General features: G+C 38.3%; 3 protein-coding genes across 6 annotated transcripts in view; 2 read left to right on the top strand and 1 right to left on the bottom strand.

Moving 5' to 3' along the window:
- Positions 1 to 227: 227 nt before the first annotated feature.
- On the top strand, positions 228 to 4,363 carry LOC110153837 (dihydroxyacetone phosphate acyltransferase-like). Its single transcript, XM_055149447.1, has 9 exons — positions 228 to 361; positions 439 to 680; positions 1,288 to 1,545; positions 1,629 to 1,708; positions 2,576 to 2,716; positions 2,786 to 2,885; positions 3,003 to 3,096; positions 3,176 to 3,237; positions 3,342 to 4,363. Exons 1-9 carry the CDS (start codon positions 276 to 278, stop codon positions 3,392 to 3,394), a joined length of 1,116 nt encoding a protein of 371 aa, XP_055005422.1. The 5' UTR covers positions 228 to 275; the 3' UTR covers positions 3,395 to 4,363.
- A 572-nt stretch (positions 4,364 to 4,935) lies between these two features.
- fam228a (family with sequence similarity 228 member A) lies at positions 4,936 to 8,538 on the top strand. Of its 3 annotated transcripts, XM_055149450.1 has the most exons (8): positions 4,936 to 5,884; positions 6,858 to 7,040; positions 7,111 to 7,188; positions 7,260 to 7,454; positions 7,542 to 7,622; positions 7,942 to 7,999; positions 8,077 to 8,248; positions 8,302 to 8,538. In XM_055149450.1, the coding sequence occupies exons 1-8, from the start codon at positions 5,807 to 5,809 to the stop codon at positions 8,345 to 8,347; spliced, it is 891 nt and encodes a 296-aa protein (XP_055005425.1). In that variant the 5' UTR covers positions 4,936 to 5,806; the 3' UTR covers positions 8,348 to 8,538. The 3 variants fall into 3 exon arrangements, with proteins under 3 accessions (XP_055005425.1, XP_055005424.1, XP_055005423.1); XM_055149449.1 differs by having other exon boundaries at positions 7,263 to 7,454; positions 8,077 to 8,538; XM_055149448.1 differs by having other exon boundaries at positions 8,077 to 8,538.
- A 377-nt stretch (positions 8,539 to 8,915) lies between these two features.
- Positions 8,916 to 14,861, bottom strand: part of itsn2a (intersectin 2a) — a 34,883-nt gene continuing 28,937 nt past the window's right edge. The window contains exons 26-39 of one of the 2 annotated variants that reach the window (XM_055149445.1): positions 14,105 to 14,201; positions 13,805 to 13,996; positions 13,628 to 13,666; positions 11,526 to 11,647; positions 11,336 to 11,442; positions 10,946 to 11,129; positions 10,780 to 10,878; positions 10,495 to 10,662; positions 9,922 to 10,134; positions 9,727 to 9,848; positions 9,576 to 9,658; positions 9,412 to 9,495; positions 9,152 to 9,325; positions 8,916 to 9,067 (exon numbers count right to left, since the gene is read on the bottom strand). In XM_055149445.1, the coding sequence (XP_055005420.1) occupies positions 8,916 to 9,067; positions 9,152 to 9,325; positions 9,412 to 9,495; positions 9,576 to 9,658; positions 9,727 to 9,848; positions 9,922 to 10,134; positions 10,495 to 10,662; positions 10,780 to 10,878; positions 10,946 to 11,129; positions 11,336 to 11,442; positions 11,526 to 11,647; positions 13,628 to 13,666; positions 13,805 to 13,996; positions 14,105 to 14,201 (1,836 nt within the window). The remainder of the gene's footprint in view (positions 9,068 to 9,151; positions 9,326 to 9,411; positions 9,496 to 9,575; positions 9,659 to 9,726; positions 9,849 to 9,921; positions 10,135 to 10,494; positions 10,663 to 10,779; positions 10,879 to 10,945; positions 11,130 to 11,335; positions 11,443 to 11,525; positions 11,648 to 13,627; positions 13,667 to 13,804; positions 13,997 to 14,104; positions 14,202 to 14,861) is intronic. The other variant, XM_055149446.1, reaches the window with a different exon arrangement.

Genomic DNA, 14,861 nt, shown 5'->3' with positions numbered 1-14,861 from the left:
TTTACAATATTGAACAAAGAACTCACTTCTTTTATTAAAGGGGCCCATTTAAGCTATTTCCTTATTTATAATGCCGTTTCCTCATCAAAACATTCTTGGAGTTGTGTTTTGGTTCATTCGCACATGATCAGTATTGGGGTTTACGGTGAACAAAACGTAAAATAACGATTAACTTTTAGTGTCTTACTAATATCTAATTTAGCATAATTATAATCCTTATTACTCCACAGGGTCTATTCAAGGCCACCAAAGTGCTACAAGAAGATTATGGCTGCATGCATGTGAACTTTGGTCGCCCATTGTCGGTCAGAGAACTGTGCCAGGGCAAGATAAACCGAGGCCAATACAGCCTCACACCAAGGTAAGTTGTAACAAGGAATTTTAAACATTTATAAACTTTTTTACTTATTAACTATTGGATTTTTGTTTTGTCAATAGAGACTTGCCACAGGTGCCCGGTCCGGATGTCCAGGCATGTGTGAATTGGCTGGCCCACCTCATAATCAGAATTCAGGAGGAGGGGTCATACATAAGCCCCTGGTCCTTAATGGCCTGTGTGTTAGTTCAGTGTCCTACATCCACACTGACAGAAGGAGGCATGGTCTGGTGCGAGCTCAGAGACAGAACTCTTTGGCTTAAAAAGTTGGCACTACGATTTGGGGCTCGTCTCCACTGGCCAGGTATGAATATTGTATTTTTTCATACAAAATCATGTTTTTAAGTTGAAGAACATGAATTTTAATGTTGTCTTTGCAAAGCTCTTTTGTTTGAAGTTGACCAATTTTACATCCCATTACTGACCAGCAGAGGGCATTTGTATGTTGCAGTGTTGTGGGCAAAGAGAGCCATCAAAAGAAGCCTACATTTTAATACAGAAATACATTTTAATTCTCAAAATGGGCACATGCAGGTATTTTATTGTACTTAACTTACCAAAGGTTGAGTTTATTAGTAGTTTATTAGTAGGTGGAGTTTATTAGTAGTTCCAAGAACGCCAAGGCTTCTTGGGCAGAGACTGAGAAAGACCAGACAGATTAGGCGAATGTTTTGACAAGAGTATCTGATTCACTTAAGAGATGTTCAGTGGATTAATGCAGTTCCACCAACTCAACTGAGAGGATTTGACAGACTGTCACTAGTGAATCAGTAGTTACTGGAGAACCTTTGACCTGGATTTAAGTTATTATTATACACAATATTATAATTGATGGATACTTTCCAGATACTCAAAAACTTTTTCTAGGTCTCTGAGAGAGAAAGGAATTATTTTATTTCATTTTTTTACAGAACAAGTATCAGACCAAGACGTGCTGTTGTCAATGGTAGCCCTTCATCACTCCATAGTTGCTCATACGGAGGACAGGGTCTGTCTGGTTCGGGAGGAGGTGCCTGTGAGAAAACATCCACTCAGTGCAGAGGAGGAAGTAAACAGAACAGCAGCGGCAATGCTCATGTTGGCTTCTTACAGAAATCAGTCTCTGCACATTTTCCTTCGTCCTGCCATGCTCACAACTGCCATCCAAGTCACAGAGAGCACACAAAGAGGTGAGTCTGTAGGCTTAAAAAATATTGCAGTAGAGATATCTTCCACACATGATGATGCTTCATTGTCTTTTTTTCCCTAACAGATGAGCTCTTTACATTTTTCTGTTTCTTGAAGGACATATTAGCTAATGAATTCATATTTGTGCCTGGAAAATCAACTCAGGTAATTTCATCATTTTAAAAAGTATGGATAATAGGCTTGTTTGGAAAAGTAATTCAGTTTTAACTTGCAAATAGAGTTAGTTTAGTTTATTTATTTAATGAGATGGGGACAGTGCATAATATACGTTAACCTTAACAGCAGAGATACTTTGTACCAGGTTGTAGCACCAGTGCTCATTTCCAGTTGTAGTCCCTGGGCAGGTTCATTGATTGATTGTATTTGGCCATACCTATCAGATATTCTTCCTGGAGGCCTATGAAGCATGTTTTGGGTTGATGGGGAAAACCAGAGTGCCTGTAGGAAACCCATCCATACATGGAGAGAAATATGCAAACTCCACACAGAAAGGCCCGGGCGACCCGATTAATAGTGAACTATGTAAAGTTTCTGGTGGATCATCCGGTGTATCATTTCCTGCTTGTCTCCATGGAAATGATATTTCTCAGCTGAAATATTACACTATGGTATTAAAATTATCTGTCTTTGATGGAGACTAGCAGATAGTGCTAGCAAGCAAAGTTGTAGGTAATTTCTGAGGAGAGTCAAGCCTGCTCACTTGTATGTTGTAAACATAAATGTGTTTTTAACATCCTTAATTGAACATATACATACAAAATACATTTTGGAGAAATCAATGATATCTCCATAACCCTCACCAGAGTTACATAGTTCACCTTCAGGCAAGAACAAATTATACACTTAAGCCTGACTATATTAAGTCTGTATTATAATGGGATATTTCAATCCTGGTTCAGGTGTCTATGAGGCAGTATTCTACATAGAGCTTATGATGTATTAATAATTAACAAATCACTACATGTGTTTTGCTTTTGTTATATAGTAGAAATTATATTGTTTTCTGTTTAGGACTTTGAAGAGGCATGTTTGCTAATGAAGGACTGTGGAGCCGTTCATGTCAAACCAGAGAAAGTGACAGTGACAGAGGCTGGACATGAGGTGCTGTCTTTCCTGTGTGCTCTTCTACAACCTTTTATTCGGTCATATCAGGTAATAAATAAATATGTTAAATATTATACTGTATTTGATCTACTACATACATGTATTTCTCATGCCCAGGTGATGCTTGATTTCTTCACTGAATATGAAACCAACAACATTTCAGAAAAAGAGTTGCATCCTGCTGTTCGAAGCTTTGCTATGAAGCTCATCCTATCAGGTACAATTGAAAACAATATCCTAATGTACACTGAACTGAATTATTATTGTCAACATAATCTCTTAATGTATTGAGCTGAAGTATTATAGTGAACATTTGTTTATTTGTGTTGAACAGGTGAACTTCAAACTTATGAATCTCTGTCATCAGACACACAGAAAAATATCCTGTCTGCACTATGCACCTTGGGGGTTTTGACCAAATTTAGAGGGTGAGTAGTTGTGCCACTGCCCCCCAGTACATTTACATAAATGTTTTGCATGATAAGATTAATCTGGTTTTGATTGTAGGTCAAAAGACAATGAATATCAAGTGGACAAAGCAGCTGTGAAAAGAATTAGTGACATTCTTTGTAAGTCATTGTTGGAGCTTTTTTAAAACATTATTTACATACACTTTATTTACATATGCTTTGATAAGATACCTACATGCTACTTTCCTCTTCTCTCTCTGCAGATGGAAAAATCCCTCCCCAGTTGCTCCAGAGGACTCTTTATGCAAAGCTCTAGTCTTCTCTAGAGCAGGTCCATGTACAGCATCAACTCACAGCCCTACTTACCCCATAACCCTGTTTATTCATCCTCTGTCCCTTTCAGTACAGACTCTCACTGGACAAACTGCTGCAGAAATATCCCCGGTGCCAAAACTCTGGCTTAATCTTTCTATTCACACTGTTTTTGTATAACCATATACAAATTTGTGAAATGTGAAGCCCTATACTTTTGATACATTCACTCCATCACCTGCTGCCATTAATGCACACCTTGACTAATTCAAAAACTCAGAAAGTGCTCTTATAATTGACTGAGATCAATAGCCTCACTTTTCCCATTATAAAAATGCAACAGTGTGTTTCAACATTTCTTTAAATATATTCTGCTAACCTTTAATTTGTCTCTGAAATAACTAATTAATAAAGTAATGTGACCTAAATGTATGATAAAAAAGTAGGTTGAGACATGAATTTAATATTTTAATAAATGTTTTGTAACAAAGTGCACATGTATATGATCAGCTGTTGCCTTTTTTCAGCACCTGCAAAATTTCTGACTCACTGTCAGTAACAAAAGGCCGCTTAGTGCCCTTAAAGAGCTTGTATCAAACAAAGTGACAATCATCTGTAAAGAGGCGGCACGTCAACTTTGATTCGCAGAGCACTGACAGGATCTTGACAAAACACCGAGATGTATTCAAGTACTTTGGAGTTGAGCTTTTTCTCACTTTCTTTGGCTCTTACGCGGTCTTTGTCCCATCTTTCCTTTTCACCATTCATTTGGGAGAACAGATTAAGCTGAATGGTGCGCAGTGTGGCCGCGAGGACGTAAAAGCCCCCCTGCATCATGTGGCAGAAGGCGGAGCCCAGACTGAGCGCTGCGCCCATCAGGTTAGGCACAGTCTCACAAACCACACACATGCCCTCCAAAAAGTGCAGCGTGCCTGTCTTGGCCAGCGGCTTGCCGTGCTGCAGATACTCGGGATGGTGGGACTGGTTGTGCTGGGCATGGTGGATCAGGTATCGTGCACAGTCGTAGAAGTGTGTGGCCGCTCTGCGCAGTGGGAGCAAGGCCAGGTACAGGTGACAAGCAGCTTTTGTCAGCGCGTGGAAGAGCAAACGCAGCTCAAGCACCGCGTTTCCTGGAGATAAGAGGGTAACACACTGTCAGCTGCGGACCGGTTTAAAGCCGTGCCAAATGTCACCAGTCATTACAAACAGACAGATTAGAGCTACTACTTCTAACATGACGGCGTCTTGTATTACAAATCTGTGCGTAATTACGCATGTCCATGGATTTACCATAATTGATCAAAAATGGTTTTGTAAAATATGTTTTGATTAAAATAGGTTAAATGTTAGGTAATAAGTTAAATTTAAATGTTATATATATATATATATATATATATATATATATACACACACACACACACACACACACACACACACACACACACACACACACACACACACACACACACACACACACACACACACACACACACACACACACACACACCTTTAATTATACCTGTTTTATGTCCTAAGGCAGGCAGGGCAATTGTGAAGTTCTCTTTGATTATACAATTTCACTATGGTAAAAAGGACATTTTAAGTACAGAAACATATGCATAAAGTGTGTTTTTTTTTTTTTTTTTTTTTTTTAGACTAAATGATTAGTATATTACACGAAATATGATTTTATGTATTTTAATCTTAACTATGTGCTCTACAACAAAGCGACTGTAATGTCCACTTGTCTTACCGTCTATGAAGCACACGATCCAGAGAAGGGCAATACAGGCGGCAAGTGAAGTCCACCAATCCATGTAGTCTCCCAGTTGTCGGGCTCAACCGCGGAAAGAATGAAGGCAACGAAGAGCTGATACTCTCTGCCCATGTCCTGCTTTAACACCGCTAATAGCCTATAATTGACCAGTGTCTCTCCCGACAGGTGTCGGGCTAGTGAACTAAGTGAAGTGACCCAGCAAATTGAAAGTGCAACTCCTCTTTTAACGAGTGTTCTAGGCTAACTGGATCAGTCCAGCATTAACATCGTGTAAGTTGTTTCTCTATAGGCCTGTATGAATGGAAAACTACTTTGCACTTTACGTGCCACAGGTAAGAGTCAGACCATTTTCATTAATATGTTTTGCAAACCATGACATGTCAAATAAAACTGCATTTTTCTGTTAGTTAAAATAATACTAACACAAAATACAAATACACAATTTCAATTATATTATTAAAAACGACGTTTTTACGTCTGCGTAAGTCTTGATTTGGCATGCGTAGACGGCGTCATGGCAACACAACTCCTGCTGACAGAACACCTGCGGCAGCCTCTCCTTTTGCTCTGACACCGCTCCCCAATTCCCACAACAAGCTGCTTTTTGCACAGTTCTGAGGCTTCACTTTTAAATTAGACATGTCTCCCAAGAGAATTTGTCCAAAAGGTTTCATCACCTTCCACACACCTATCCATCGAGGCTTGTTCCTTCCTGAGGTAAGTTGTAGTTGGCTACTTTTGATCTTAATAATAATAAATTCAAGTTTCTCAATTTGCTGCACAGTACATTGCTTATAAAACTATTACTATGATTGTTTATCTGTGAATGTTTGATAAACAATTGAGGTTCCCTACTCAAAGTCATGGCTTCTAGACTTTACAGTACATAGCTGTGACAGTTTGACAAGTGGGACAATAGATCTCAATTGTATCTTTCCGTATTGTCGACATGCTGTCACGTCTCAGCTTATGGATACAGTAGGCAGTTACAGTGTCAGGTTGTATGGATAGTCTCATTCATAAGTTACTGGAGCGGATCAGGTTGAATGCACAATGATCAAAATGTAAAAAAGTGCATACACAAATTGCAAAAAAGATCTTAATAAGCAGTTATTTTACTACATAATCAAAGTTACCTTGTAAAAAAAAAAAAAAAAAAAAAAAAAAAAAATCCCACAGTGCAGTCAAACACGCTCTATTTGCCTAATGAGGGGATGGTCTCAGGTTTCCATGTGAGAATGTGATCTGTCATGGCCTGTAGTGTTGGCCTTTGTGTCCCTAAGTTCAGCAGCACAATTGTGTCTGGGCTGTCTAATTCAAGCAAGGATTTATGAATCTTAGCTAAACAATCTATGCATTTTGATGTTTAAGGTCACAATGTATTCTGTACTATGGTAAGAAGACATTGTAGAGGTGAAAAAAGCTAACGTATACTTTTAAACCGTAGTTACTTACTAAAGAAAGCATCTTTTTGTTATGAGGATGTTTGTGTGTGTGTGTGTGTGTGTGTGTGTGTGTGTGTGTGTGTGTGTGTGTGTGTGTGTGTGTGTGTGTGTGTGTGTGTATATAACATATATAGCTATAACATTCTGTTTGGATTATTAACACAAACCAAATATATGACAAAAATTACAAGAAGAAAATTGCAGAAAATCGTAATCTTACTCAAACCATATTTTTGTCCTTTCAGAATTATACTATAGATTCACAAGTTGATGTCAAAAATATGAAAAGCCCTTCTCAGCCAATGGTGAGGCTAAATCTAAATAGTAAATCGAAGAGAGAAGGATCAAATGAAGCCTATAAATCTACAAAGTCCACGCAACCTCACAGGCTAGAAAGGCGCTCTTGCCCCTCCCTCAGACGGCTCCAGGTACTGCACTTTAGTAAGTTACATATCCATAAAAATTGTATTATAAAAATTCATATTGTAAATGTTTTAGGCCAAAATGGACACTGAAAATCATCAGATGAAAGAAACTATGGAGTTACTGTTGAACACAGAAATGGGTTTTGTAAAGGTAAGATTTGTAATGCTTAAAATTTTGGAATGGAAAATGTTTTGATTGAATTGGTTTTTAAATCTGGACAGAAGTTGGAGGATGTTTTAAACCAGCACGATATAGCAGAACAAAGGAGAAGAGAGTTGCTTCATAAAGACTGGACAGAACATATTTGGATGCCACTTCAAAAACATCTGAACCAGCATGTGTCCAGCTGTGGGGCCATGGATATAAAGAGACGCCAGGGCCTATACAGTCAATACCTACAGCACTGCAACCGGAAGGTACCTATGTGTCCATTATACCCCTTATTAACTTGGACAAATAGGTTCCTTTTCTAACCATTTTTTTTTAAAAACACTATTTTTCAGGGTTATGTCTTTCTGGACACCTACAACCCAGATGAGTATGATCCATTTTTACACCACTTGAAAAAGTCCCATTATTCTAAGGTAATTTTTTTTAATTGATTCTGGCCATATCTGTCAACTATAGAGGAATGTAGCAACTCAGATAAAAAAGATACAATTAATTATAATCTTAATATTAAAGACTGATAAAATGTATATGACATTTTGGCATTTAACTCTCATAGAAAAAATCCTAAACTACTGATATCGTGTTACATTAGTTGACAGTGTAACAGGATTTGACAGACCAAAATGCGAGTAATTCAAGGCTGAAAATGCAGCAACATCAATGTACTTTAACTGTACTGTATCATTTTACTGTAGTCACTGTCATTTACATGTAACAAAGGAGCATTTTCAGTTGGCAGAAATGAAGGATAGACCCAGAGAAGCTTGGACATCAACTTCTCTTGAAACAGGTAATTTAGAAAAAGAAAACCAAACAAAATTTAAACTGTCATTCTATGCACTTGATTGACTTTGTCCTTTCCACTAGATACTAAAAATAGCAGCAGACAAGACGACAAGCTACCTCATCATTATCAGTCCTCCCTGGTTTCTAGCAGCCCTGTGACACCCAGCACACGATACGGGACTCCATCCACTTATTCACTTTCGACCTCTACAAAAACACCAGAGAACAAAGCTATGACGAGACCTCTAAGCAGGTATCCATTTTGTAAGGGACTTGAGATAAACAGTGTGTCTTGTCTTGTTTAAGGCTTGATAAGATCCCATGCCACATTGACACAAAGTACAGAGATTAGCATCGGAGTGACTGTTGGTTTTCTACAAGAAGACCTGAAGAAGAAACTGATACTAAAATGTAGAGCTACTTCTATTGTAAATATTTATATATCTGTAAACTACCTCACCATTTTTCACAGTTTACTAGCAGCAGTGTGGACAAAAAAAAACAAAAAACATATTGGTGCCAGTTCTTTTTAATGGCATTAGTTTTTTTTTTTTTTACAATATACAGTAGTGTGCAACATTTCACAGATTGACAATGTAACAATGCAACTTCTGATTTATAGCCGCCATTTTTATCACATCCATTAAATTATATACTATTTTGTTTTGATTTATTATGGTACTGTTGTTTATTTTTTATTACTTGGGTCCATTAATTGTAATTAACTGTATGTTAATCTAGAAAAATACAGTTCTTTTCTCTTCAAAAAATGTAAAGGCACATTGACAAGACATAACAGTTCCAAAAGTGAATTGAACTTGGGCAGTCATATTGGCATATTTTGATTTTGGCAGGGATTTGAAAAGTGTCTAATAAAACAAAATTAATTAAAAGTGTGTATGTGCAAGATGTCCATTCATTTATTTAGTGGGCTCATAAAGCTGCAGGTCCAGTTTGACCCACACTTCTCCAGTGGGGACCTCATGAAGCAGAAGACGACGGTTAGCTGCTCCTTTGCTCTCCATCTCTTTCTTTATAGTGGCCACAGGGACTTCAGTACGACCCAGGAAATCTACAAGACAAAATTAAATGCAACCATTTTAAATTATTCAAATCCTGTACATATAATTTAATCTACAGAAAATGTTTGACTGACCGTCTGGGGAGAACTGGTCTTTTTCAAACACAGTGATACACAGGACGTCCTGGTACACGTCTTTGATGAAGAACTGGCAGTTGAAGTTCCATTTTGGGTTCACCGTGTCGTTGACTGGACGAGAGGTGTAGCACTGGGCCCCCATAGTCAGCTCACAGTAGGGATTACTCTTACCTAAAATGATATATTATTGTGTTTACTAATATTACAAATTTATTTTGAAATTTTACTAATATCCACTTAAAAAGGAAGGTTCTTACCATTTGGCTTACAGGCCTTGAGTTCCTGAGCTTCAGTGACAGTCACCAGCAGCCGTCCAATACCACTGGATTTAAGAGAACGTGCTAGAAACACCATAAATGTATGTACTGTATATTAGAAATAAGATGTAAAATAATGTACATTTACAAGGCTATAACTTTACCTTGATAAGCTTTCTCTCTTTTTTTCTTCTCTGTCTCAATAAAATGCTCAGAAGCTGCTTTGATTTTTTGGACCCATGCTGCCCTACAGTAAATCACAAAACTGTATAATTTATCTATTCATTTATTGTCTTTTGTCTAATGATAACTTACCTCTCATTTAGAGTCTCAGTCTTAAGTGTATAGACTCGATCTATATGAGATACATGAAATATTGGCTCATCACTGGAAGGGTCTGGAGGCATTTTTACCAAAACCTCATTCAAAAACAAAGGCTGAAATTGTGAGAAGATGATCAGAAGTTTCACATTAATTCAACAAAGAGGTCAAATATAGTCTCATTGTTACCGTTTTGTACATCTTAAGCTGGATACTGGTCTTAGGGCTGAACAGTTTGTCTTGACCTGTAGATGAGAATGGCTTGGCGCTGTGTGTGAGCAGGAGGAAGTCATTGAAGAGAAAGGCCCAAAGCTCACGGCTGCTCTTGGTTTTGTACAAGCGTCCACTGTGGAGCAGCTTACGGGGCCCTAGGCAGTTTGTCAAGGAGTTGAAGACCAAGTGCTGAGATAAAGACACAAGCAGACAATGTGTAGAGTACATTAAAACATAAAAAATTAAAATGCCCTTGCTTGATCATAACAGCGGCTTTCAAAGGTCCTGGAACACTGATATAGGTGTGCGAGAGAATTTCTATAATTTCACAATAATGAATTTAATAGAAAACTAACTAATTGAATATTTCATCAGCAGTGGCAGTGTCCCGAGTTGGAGGTACGGATTTGAAAAGTTTGAAGTCTGACATGGAAAGGCATAGGGGGTATAAATTATAGATATGGAAAGTGCAGAACTCAGTCAGGCATGTGATTGGCTGTTGTAAAAGAATCGAAGAAGCCTAAAAAAATCACTCTGGCGGTGTGTTACCTCTATAGGCCCCTCACACTGCACATGACTCTGTATCCACTCCAGTCGGTCCGAGTTCTCCTTCTCTCTCACTCCTTCATTGACCTGTGAGCACAGCTCCTCTGCTCGGTCCAGGGCCTCTCTCAATGGGCCGCGGTCTGCGTGAGACTCAGGGGTGTGCTCCAAAATCTGAGCATCAGTGAAATAAAATCTACAGTGACCTCAAACAGTTAAGAGCACAGAGCTTTCAGTGGCATGGGATTTGTAATGGCATTTCTAACGGGCTCTTGGCCTTGCTCTACCTACATTCTTTATGAGGAGTGGGTACCGTGTGATCCTCTGCATGGGCTTGAGCAGGAAGCTGGACAGTGGCATTCCTTTACAACGGTAGTTAGTGGCGATCTTCTGCTCAGAGGAAAATCAAGCTGATAAATCATGTACATTGTATTTTTTTCTACAGTACTCCCAGTACCTTAAGGAAGTCTTTAAAGTCAGCCTGGTTGTAGGTCTTGCTCTGCAGCAGAGCAGCAGCATTGAGCTGGCAGGAGCAGAAGCGGATGTACGGCTGCATGTGAGCAAGCTCTGAGGCCAAAAGATCCCCAATCAACTGCACCGGCATGTTTTCCCCTCCTGTCTTTTTACGAACACGCAACGCCCTAAAGATATAAGGTCAGAATGTCATGTTAAAGGTGCATAATGTGACTTTTCTGGAAGGTCTGGCACCATACTGTGGAACACTGCTGAAAAAGCCAAATAACCATAGGATTATGGACCATCTCTATATGACAAGCAAGTGGTAGATCCTCTAAAAGTTACTTTTTCAAGTGCCTTTAAGAAGTATATGAAAATGTGCATTACTAACTTGAGAAGCTTGGTGTTGCACATGATCAGCTCCCTCCAGTTCACAAAGATCACAGCCATCTCAGCCTCTGTCAGACGACCTGACTCTGACATGGGTTTATAAAACACCTTAAACACACAAAAAATAGTAATGGACAACCTTTTTCTAAAATAGTAATTTCCAATAACATCCCTGTTATAAATGTATTTACATCTAACACCAGCTCCAGGTCCTCCACATACGTCTCCTCTGTCTGGATGAGCTCGTGGATGTAGCCTTGTCTCTTTCTCTCCTGTGGGCTCATCGTGTCTAGGGTCATCAGGTCTGCACACCCTACACCCCACAATACACATGCAAAAAACACACAAACCAAACAAAGCAAACGCACACTGCAGTCAAAAACACAACACAACATTTTAGAATTTCTTTATTTATCTATGCATGAATTTACATTTGATGCACAGACAAAGTGTGAGGCACGTTGCAGTGTAAATGCAGAACATGAAATCAATAATAGCAACACTGACACTAGGACACAGAAAATAAAGCACCTTTTAGTGGAGAGCTGACTCCGAATGGTTGCATAGGTGAGATGACTAAAGGTTAGTAAGAAAAGGTGTGGAAGACCCAAAGAGCGACTGTCACAGGGAGTTAGCAGATCAAGTATTGAGGTTGAAATGTTAGCAATTACAGCTTGTAAATGTTAACAGTGTCCTATACTAAAAGCTGAATTCAGATTTTGCTGGTGATATCACAGTTCAGTACAGAATGAGTGTCAATCTGTTTTTAAGGGTGCATAAGGAAAAAGGGATTTATAAAAAGCACAATCAAATTCAAGCAATGTATCGGTGAGCAGCAATAGTTGTAGCTTTAAGCTTAAGTGCTTGGTCCATTTTACTGTGTTAGTGCAATGGATGAGTCTTTACAAAACTAGTGGGCTAAATGTTTGATTTAAAAAACTAAATTGTTCCACTTTGTTTTTTTACAGATTACACTAGGTATCCAAACTAACAATCTATACAACCAATTCTATTTCATGCTTTCATGCCAACACAGTTAAGTTTACATGTAATACACCAACATCTCAGTATTGGTAAATGGGCAGGCTATGGCTGCAAAAACAACCCATGGTCCCAATATATTTCTGCATATTTTAGCTCTGTAAAGGTTCTTAGCAATCCAGAAAATCACAGTAATAAACATTTCCAAAGTTGCCATATTCTTGGCAAAGGCTGCTCCTGGGGACAGTACTCTATCCTGTGAGGTTGTCCATTTTTTTTATTGTAGAGTCCGTCAATCAGGGCAACATATGAGAGCTCTACATATAACATACATATAAACCTTCCTAAACCAATAATACTGTATACCACACACAAAATACACCGCACCCTCCATTTGTATTGACAAAATAGTTTAACAACTTTCCATGTACTGGTAAAATGTGTTAGTTAAAGAAACAAAGGGTAAGTAAGAACAAGGATCAGAGAAAGGAAATCTAAGACAGAGAAAAGGCGAGGAGGACTACAAACACCAAAGTCCTAAACAGGTGAGGTGAGAGAAGCGAAGAGTGGACTGTCCTCTTCACTGCCCAGGGCGTTCAGTCGCAACAGGAGGGGTGAGGAAGAGGAGGAGGAAGAAGAGAAGGAGGAGAGGTAAGCAAAGCCAGCTACAGTCCTATAGAGGAAACAGAGCACAGATGAAGGAGAGGGACGGGGAGGTGAGTGAGATGGCGGAAAAAGACACAATATATTAATATAGATTAAATAGGGTTTACATGAAAGTTCATTAATAATGTATTTCTGTGACCTAAGTGTTTTCAGCTGGAAGAGGATGCAAGCACGCTTTCCTGTCAGTACTCATAATATTAAATCAGTAGCATATTCACTACCAAATTAATGCAGAAAAATTCTTGCCTATGTGTCTAATCAGTGCCAACTTCAATATTTGATTTCTAAGTCGGAATTTTAACATATATATCAAATTATAGAGAGCATTTGATTATACAAATGACAGTATGGTGAATTTGATACTTTAATTAGCATGCAAATAAGATGTGGTCCACTGAAGACTATCACCATCAAAAAATATACAGTATAATGATTGGTCAAAAACAAATATTCAATGATAAATGTTAGATGATTTATTAGCCACCATATGTGTAAACAGACAGTTGGTGTTATAATGATCCATTATATAGATTTTAATCACCCAGTCAATGATTTGAAAAATAAATAAATCTTTGTTGAACACATACAAGACTGAGCCATTAAAATCTTACCAATAATCACCAGTGATAACAGTTTGACACCTTACCATCAGTTTGTCCATGCTCTGACATGGAATCTAGTGAACCTGGAGTCAGGAGCCAATCACATACAGTATCATTATTTTATATTTTATTTTAAATGTTATAGTACCAAAATACTATATTACATTATTTTAGTCATCACATTGAGAAAAAAAGAGAAGACAAAATATAGATTGACTTACATTGCTGGCTGGGATCAGATTCTGTGGTCATCTTGATGTAGTTAGTGGGCAGGAGACCGATGACTCCATTGGCCTCTCCTTTCCACCAGTCTGGGTTGGTTTTGTCCAGAACACTAATCAGCTGCCCTTTGGAGAAGCTCAGTTCATCTGGGTTAGCTGCAGTGTAGTCATACATGGCGATTACCTGACATACTGAGAAAACAGGTTCAAGTGTATTAGAATACTTATAGAAATTACATATATCAAATTATAAGATTGGGTGTCATAGATTACATATTATAAATGCAACAGGTCTATTACCGGGCAGTGGTGAGGGGGAGGACTTGTTGCTGGAGGGACCCAAGAGTTTGACATGAGACGAATGAAACCAGCCTCTTTGACGCCTCTTTCCACGAGCCTAAATGGAAACAAACAAACCATAATGAATGAAGGATGGACTGTTCAAGCAGGACCTATTGCTACAGCACTAAGATCACTGGGCACATTTTAATAAATCAGTTCTTTGCTATAGAAATGAGTGATAATAATGGCCGTGACTCTCATATAGGACACAATATGACATAGATTTCCCTTGCTGACACATTTGTATTTCTCTTCATTTATCCTGCAATGGTTTATTGAAAATTACAATTAATACTTTGAATAATAATTAATACTCAATACTTTGCAGTGACATCTCGCTGGGAGTGTTCTACATGTATCTCTATAGAAGAATGTTCAGGAGTTACCATGAAAACACAATGCACAGATCAGCAAACAATACTGGAAAGGTTTTAAGGTTTAGTCAGTATGAGTGTTCATGGTCCAGTTTTGGTGTTTGATCTTCAACAAAAATTGTGAGTGTGTGTAAATGAAAACAGCTTGTAACTATGATTTTATGTGTGAGACTTGTTCAACTATAGATATACTGTAAAGCTTATTGTACACATGAAGCATTGAGGATGTTTCAGTTGCTTCCTGTGTTTTCATTGTGGATGTTACCTTGTATTAATTCTACAGTATCCTCCTGTATTAGTTGACCTTACACGACTTTTAATTAAGTAGGAAGAATAGGGAC

This window comes from Boleophthalmus pectinirostris, unplaced genomic scaffold (genome assembly GCF_026225935.1).
Source record: "Boleophthalmus pectinirostris isolate CB_2022bp ecotype Guang Dong unplaced genomic scaffold, ASM2622593v1 HiC_scaffold_13, whole genome shotgun sequence".
In the NCBI taxonomy this organism is placed as follows: domain Eukaryota; kingdom Metazoa; phylum Chordata; class Actinopteri; order Gobiiformes; family Gobiidae; genus Boleophthalmus; species Boleophthalmus pectinirostris.
The sequence above is the reverse complement of the archived record's forward strand: the minus strand, read 5'-3'. Positions and strand labels throughout refer to the sequence as shown.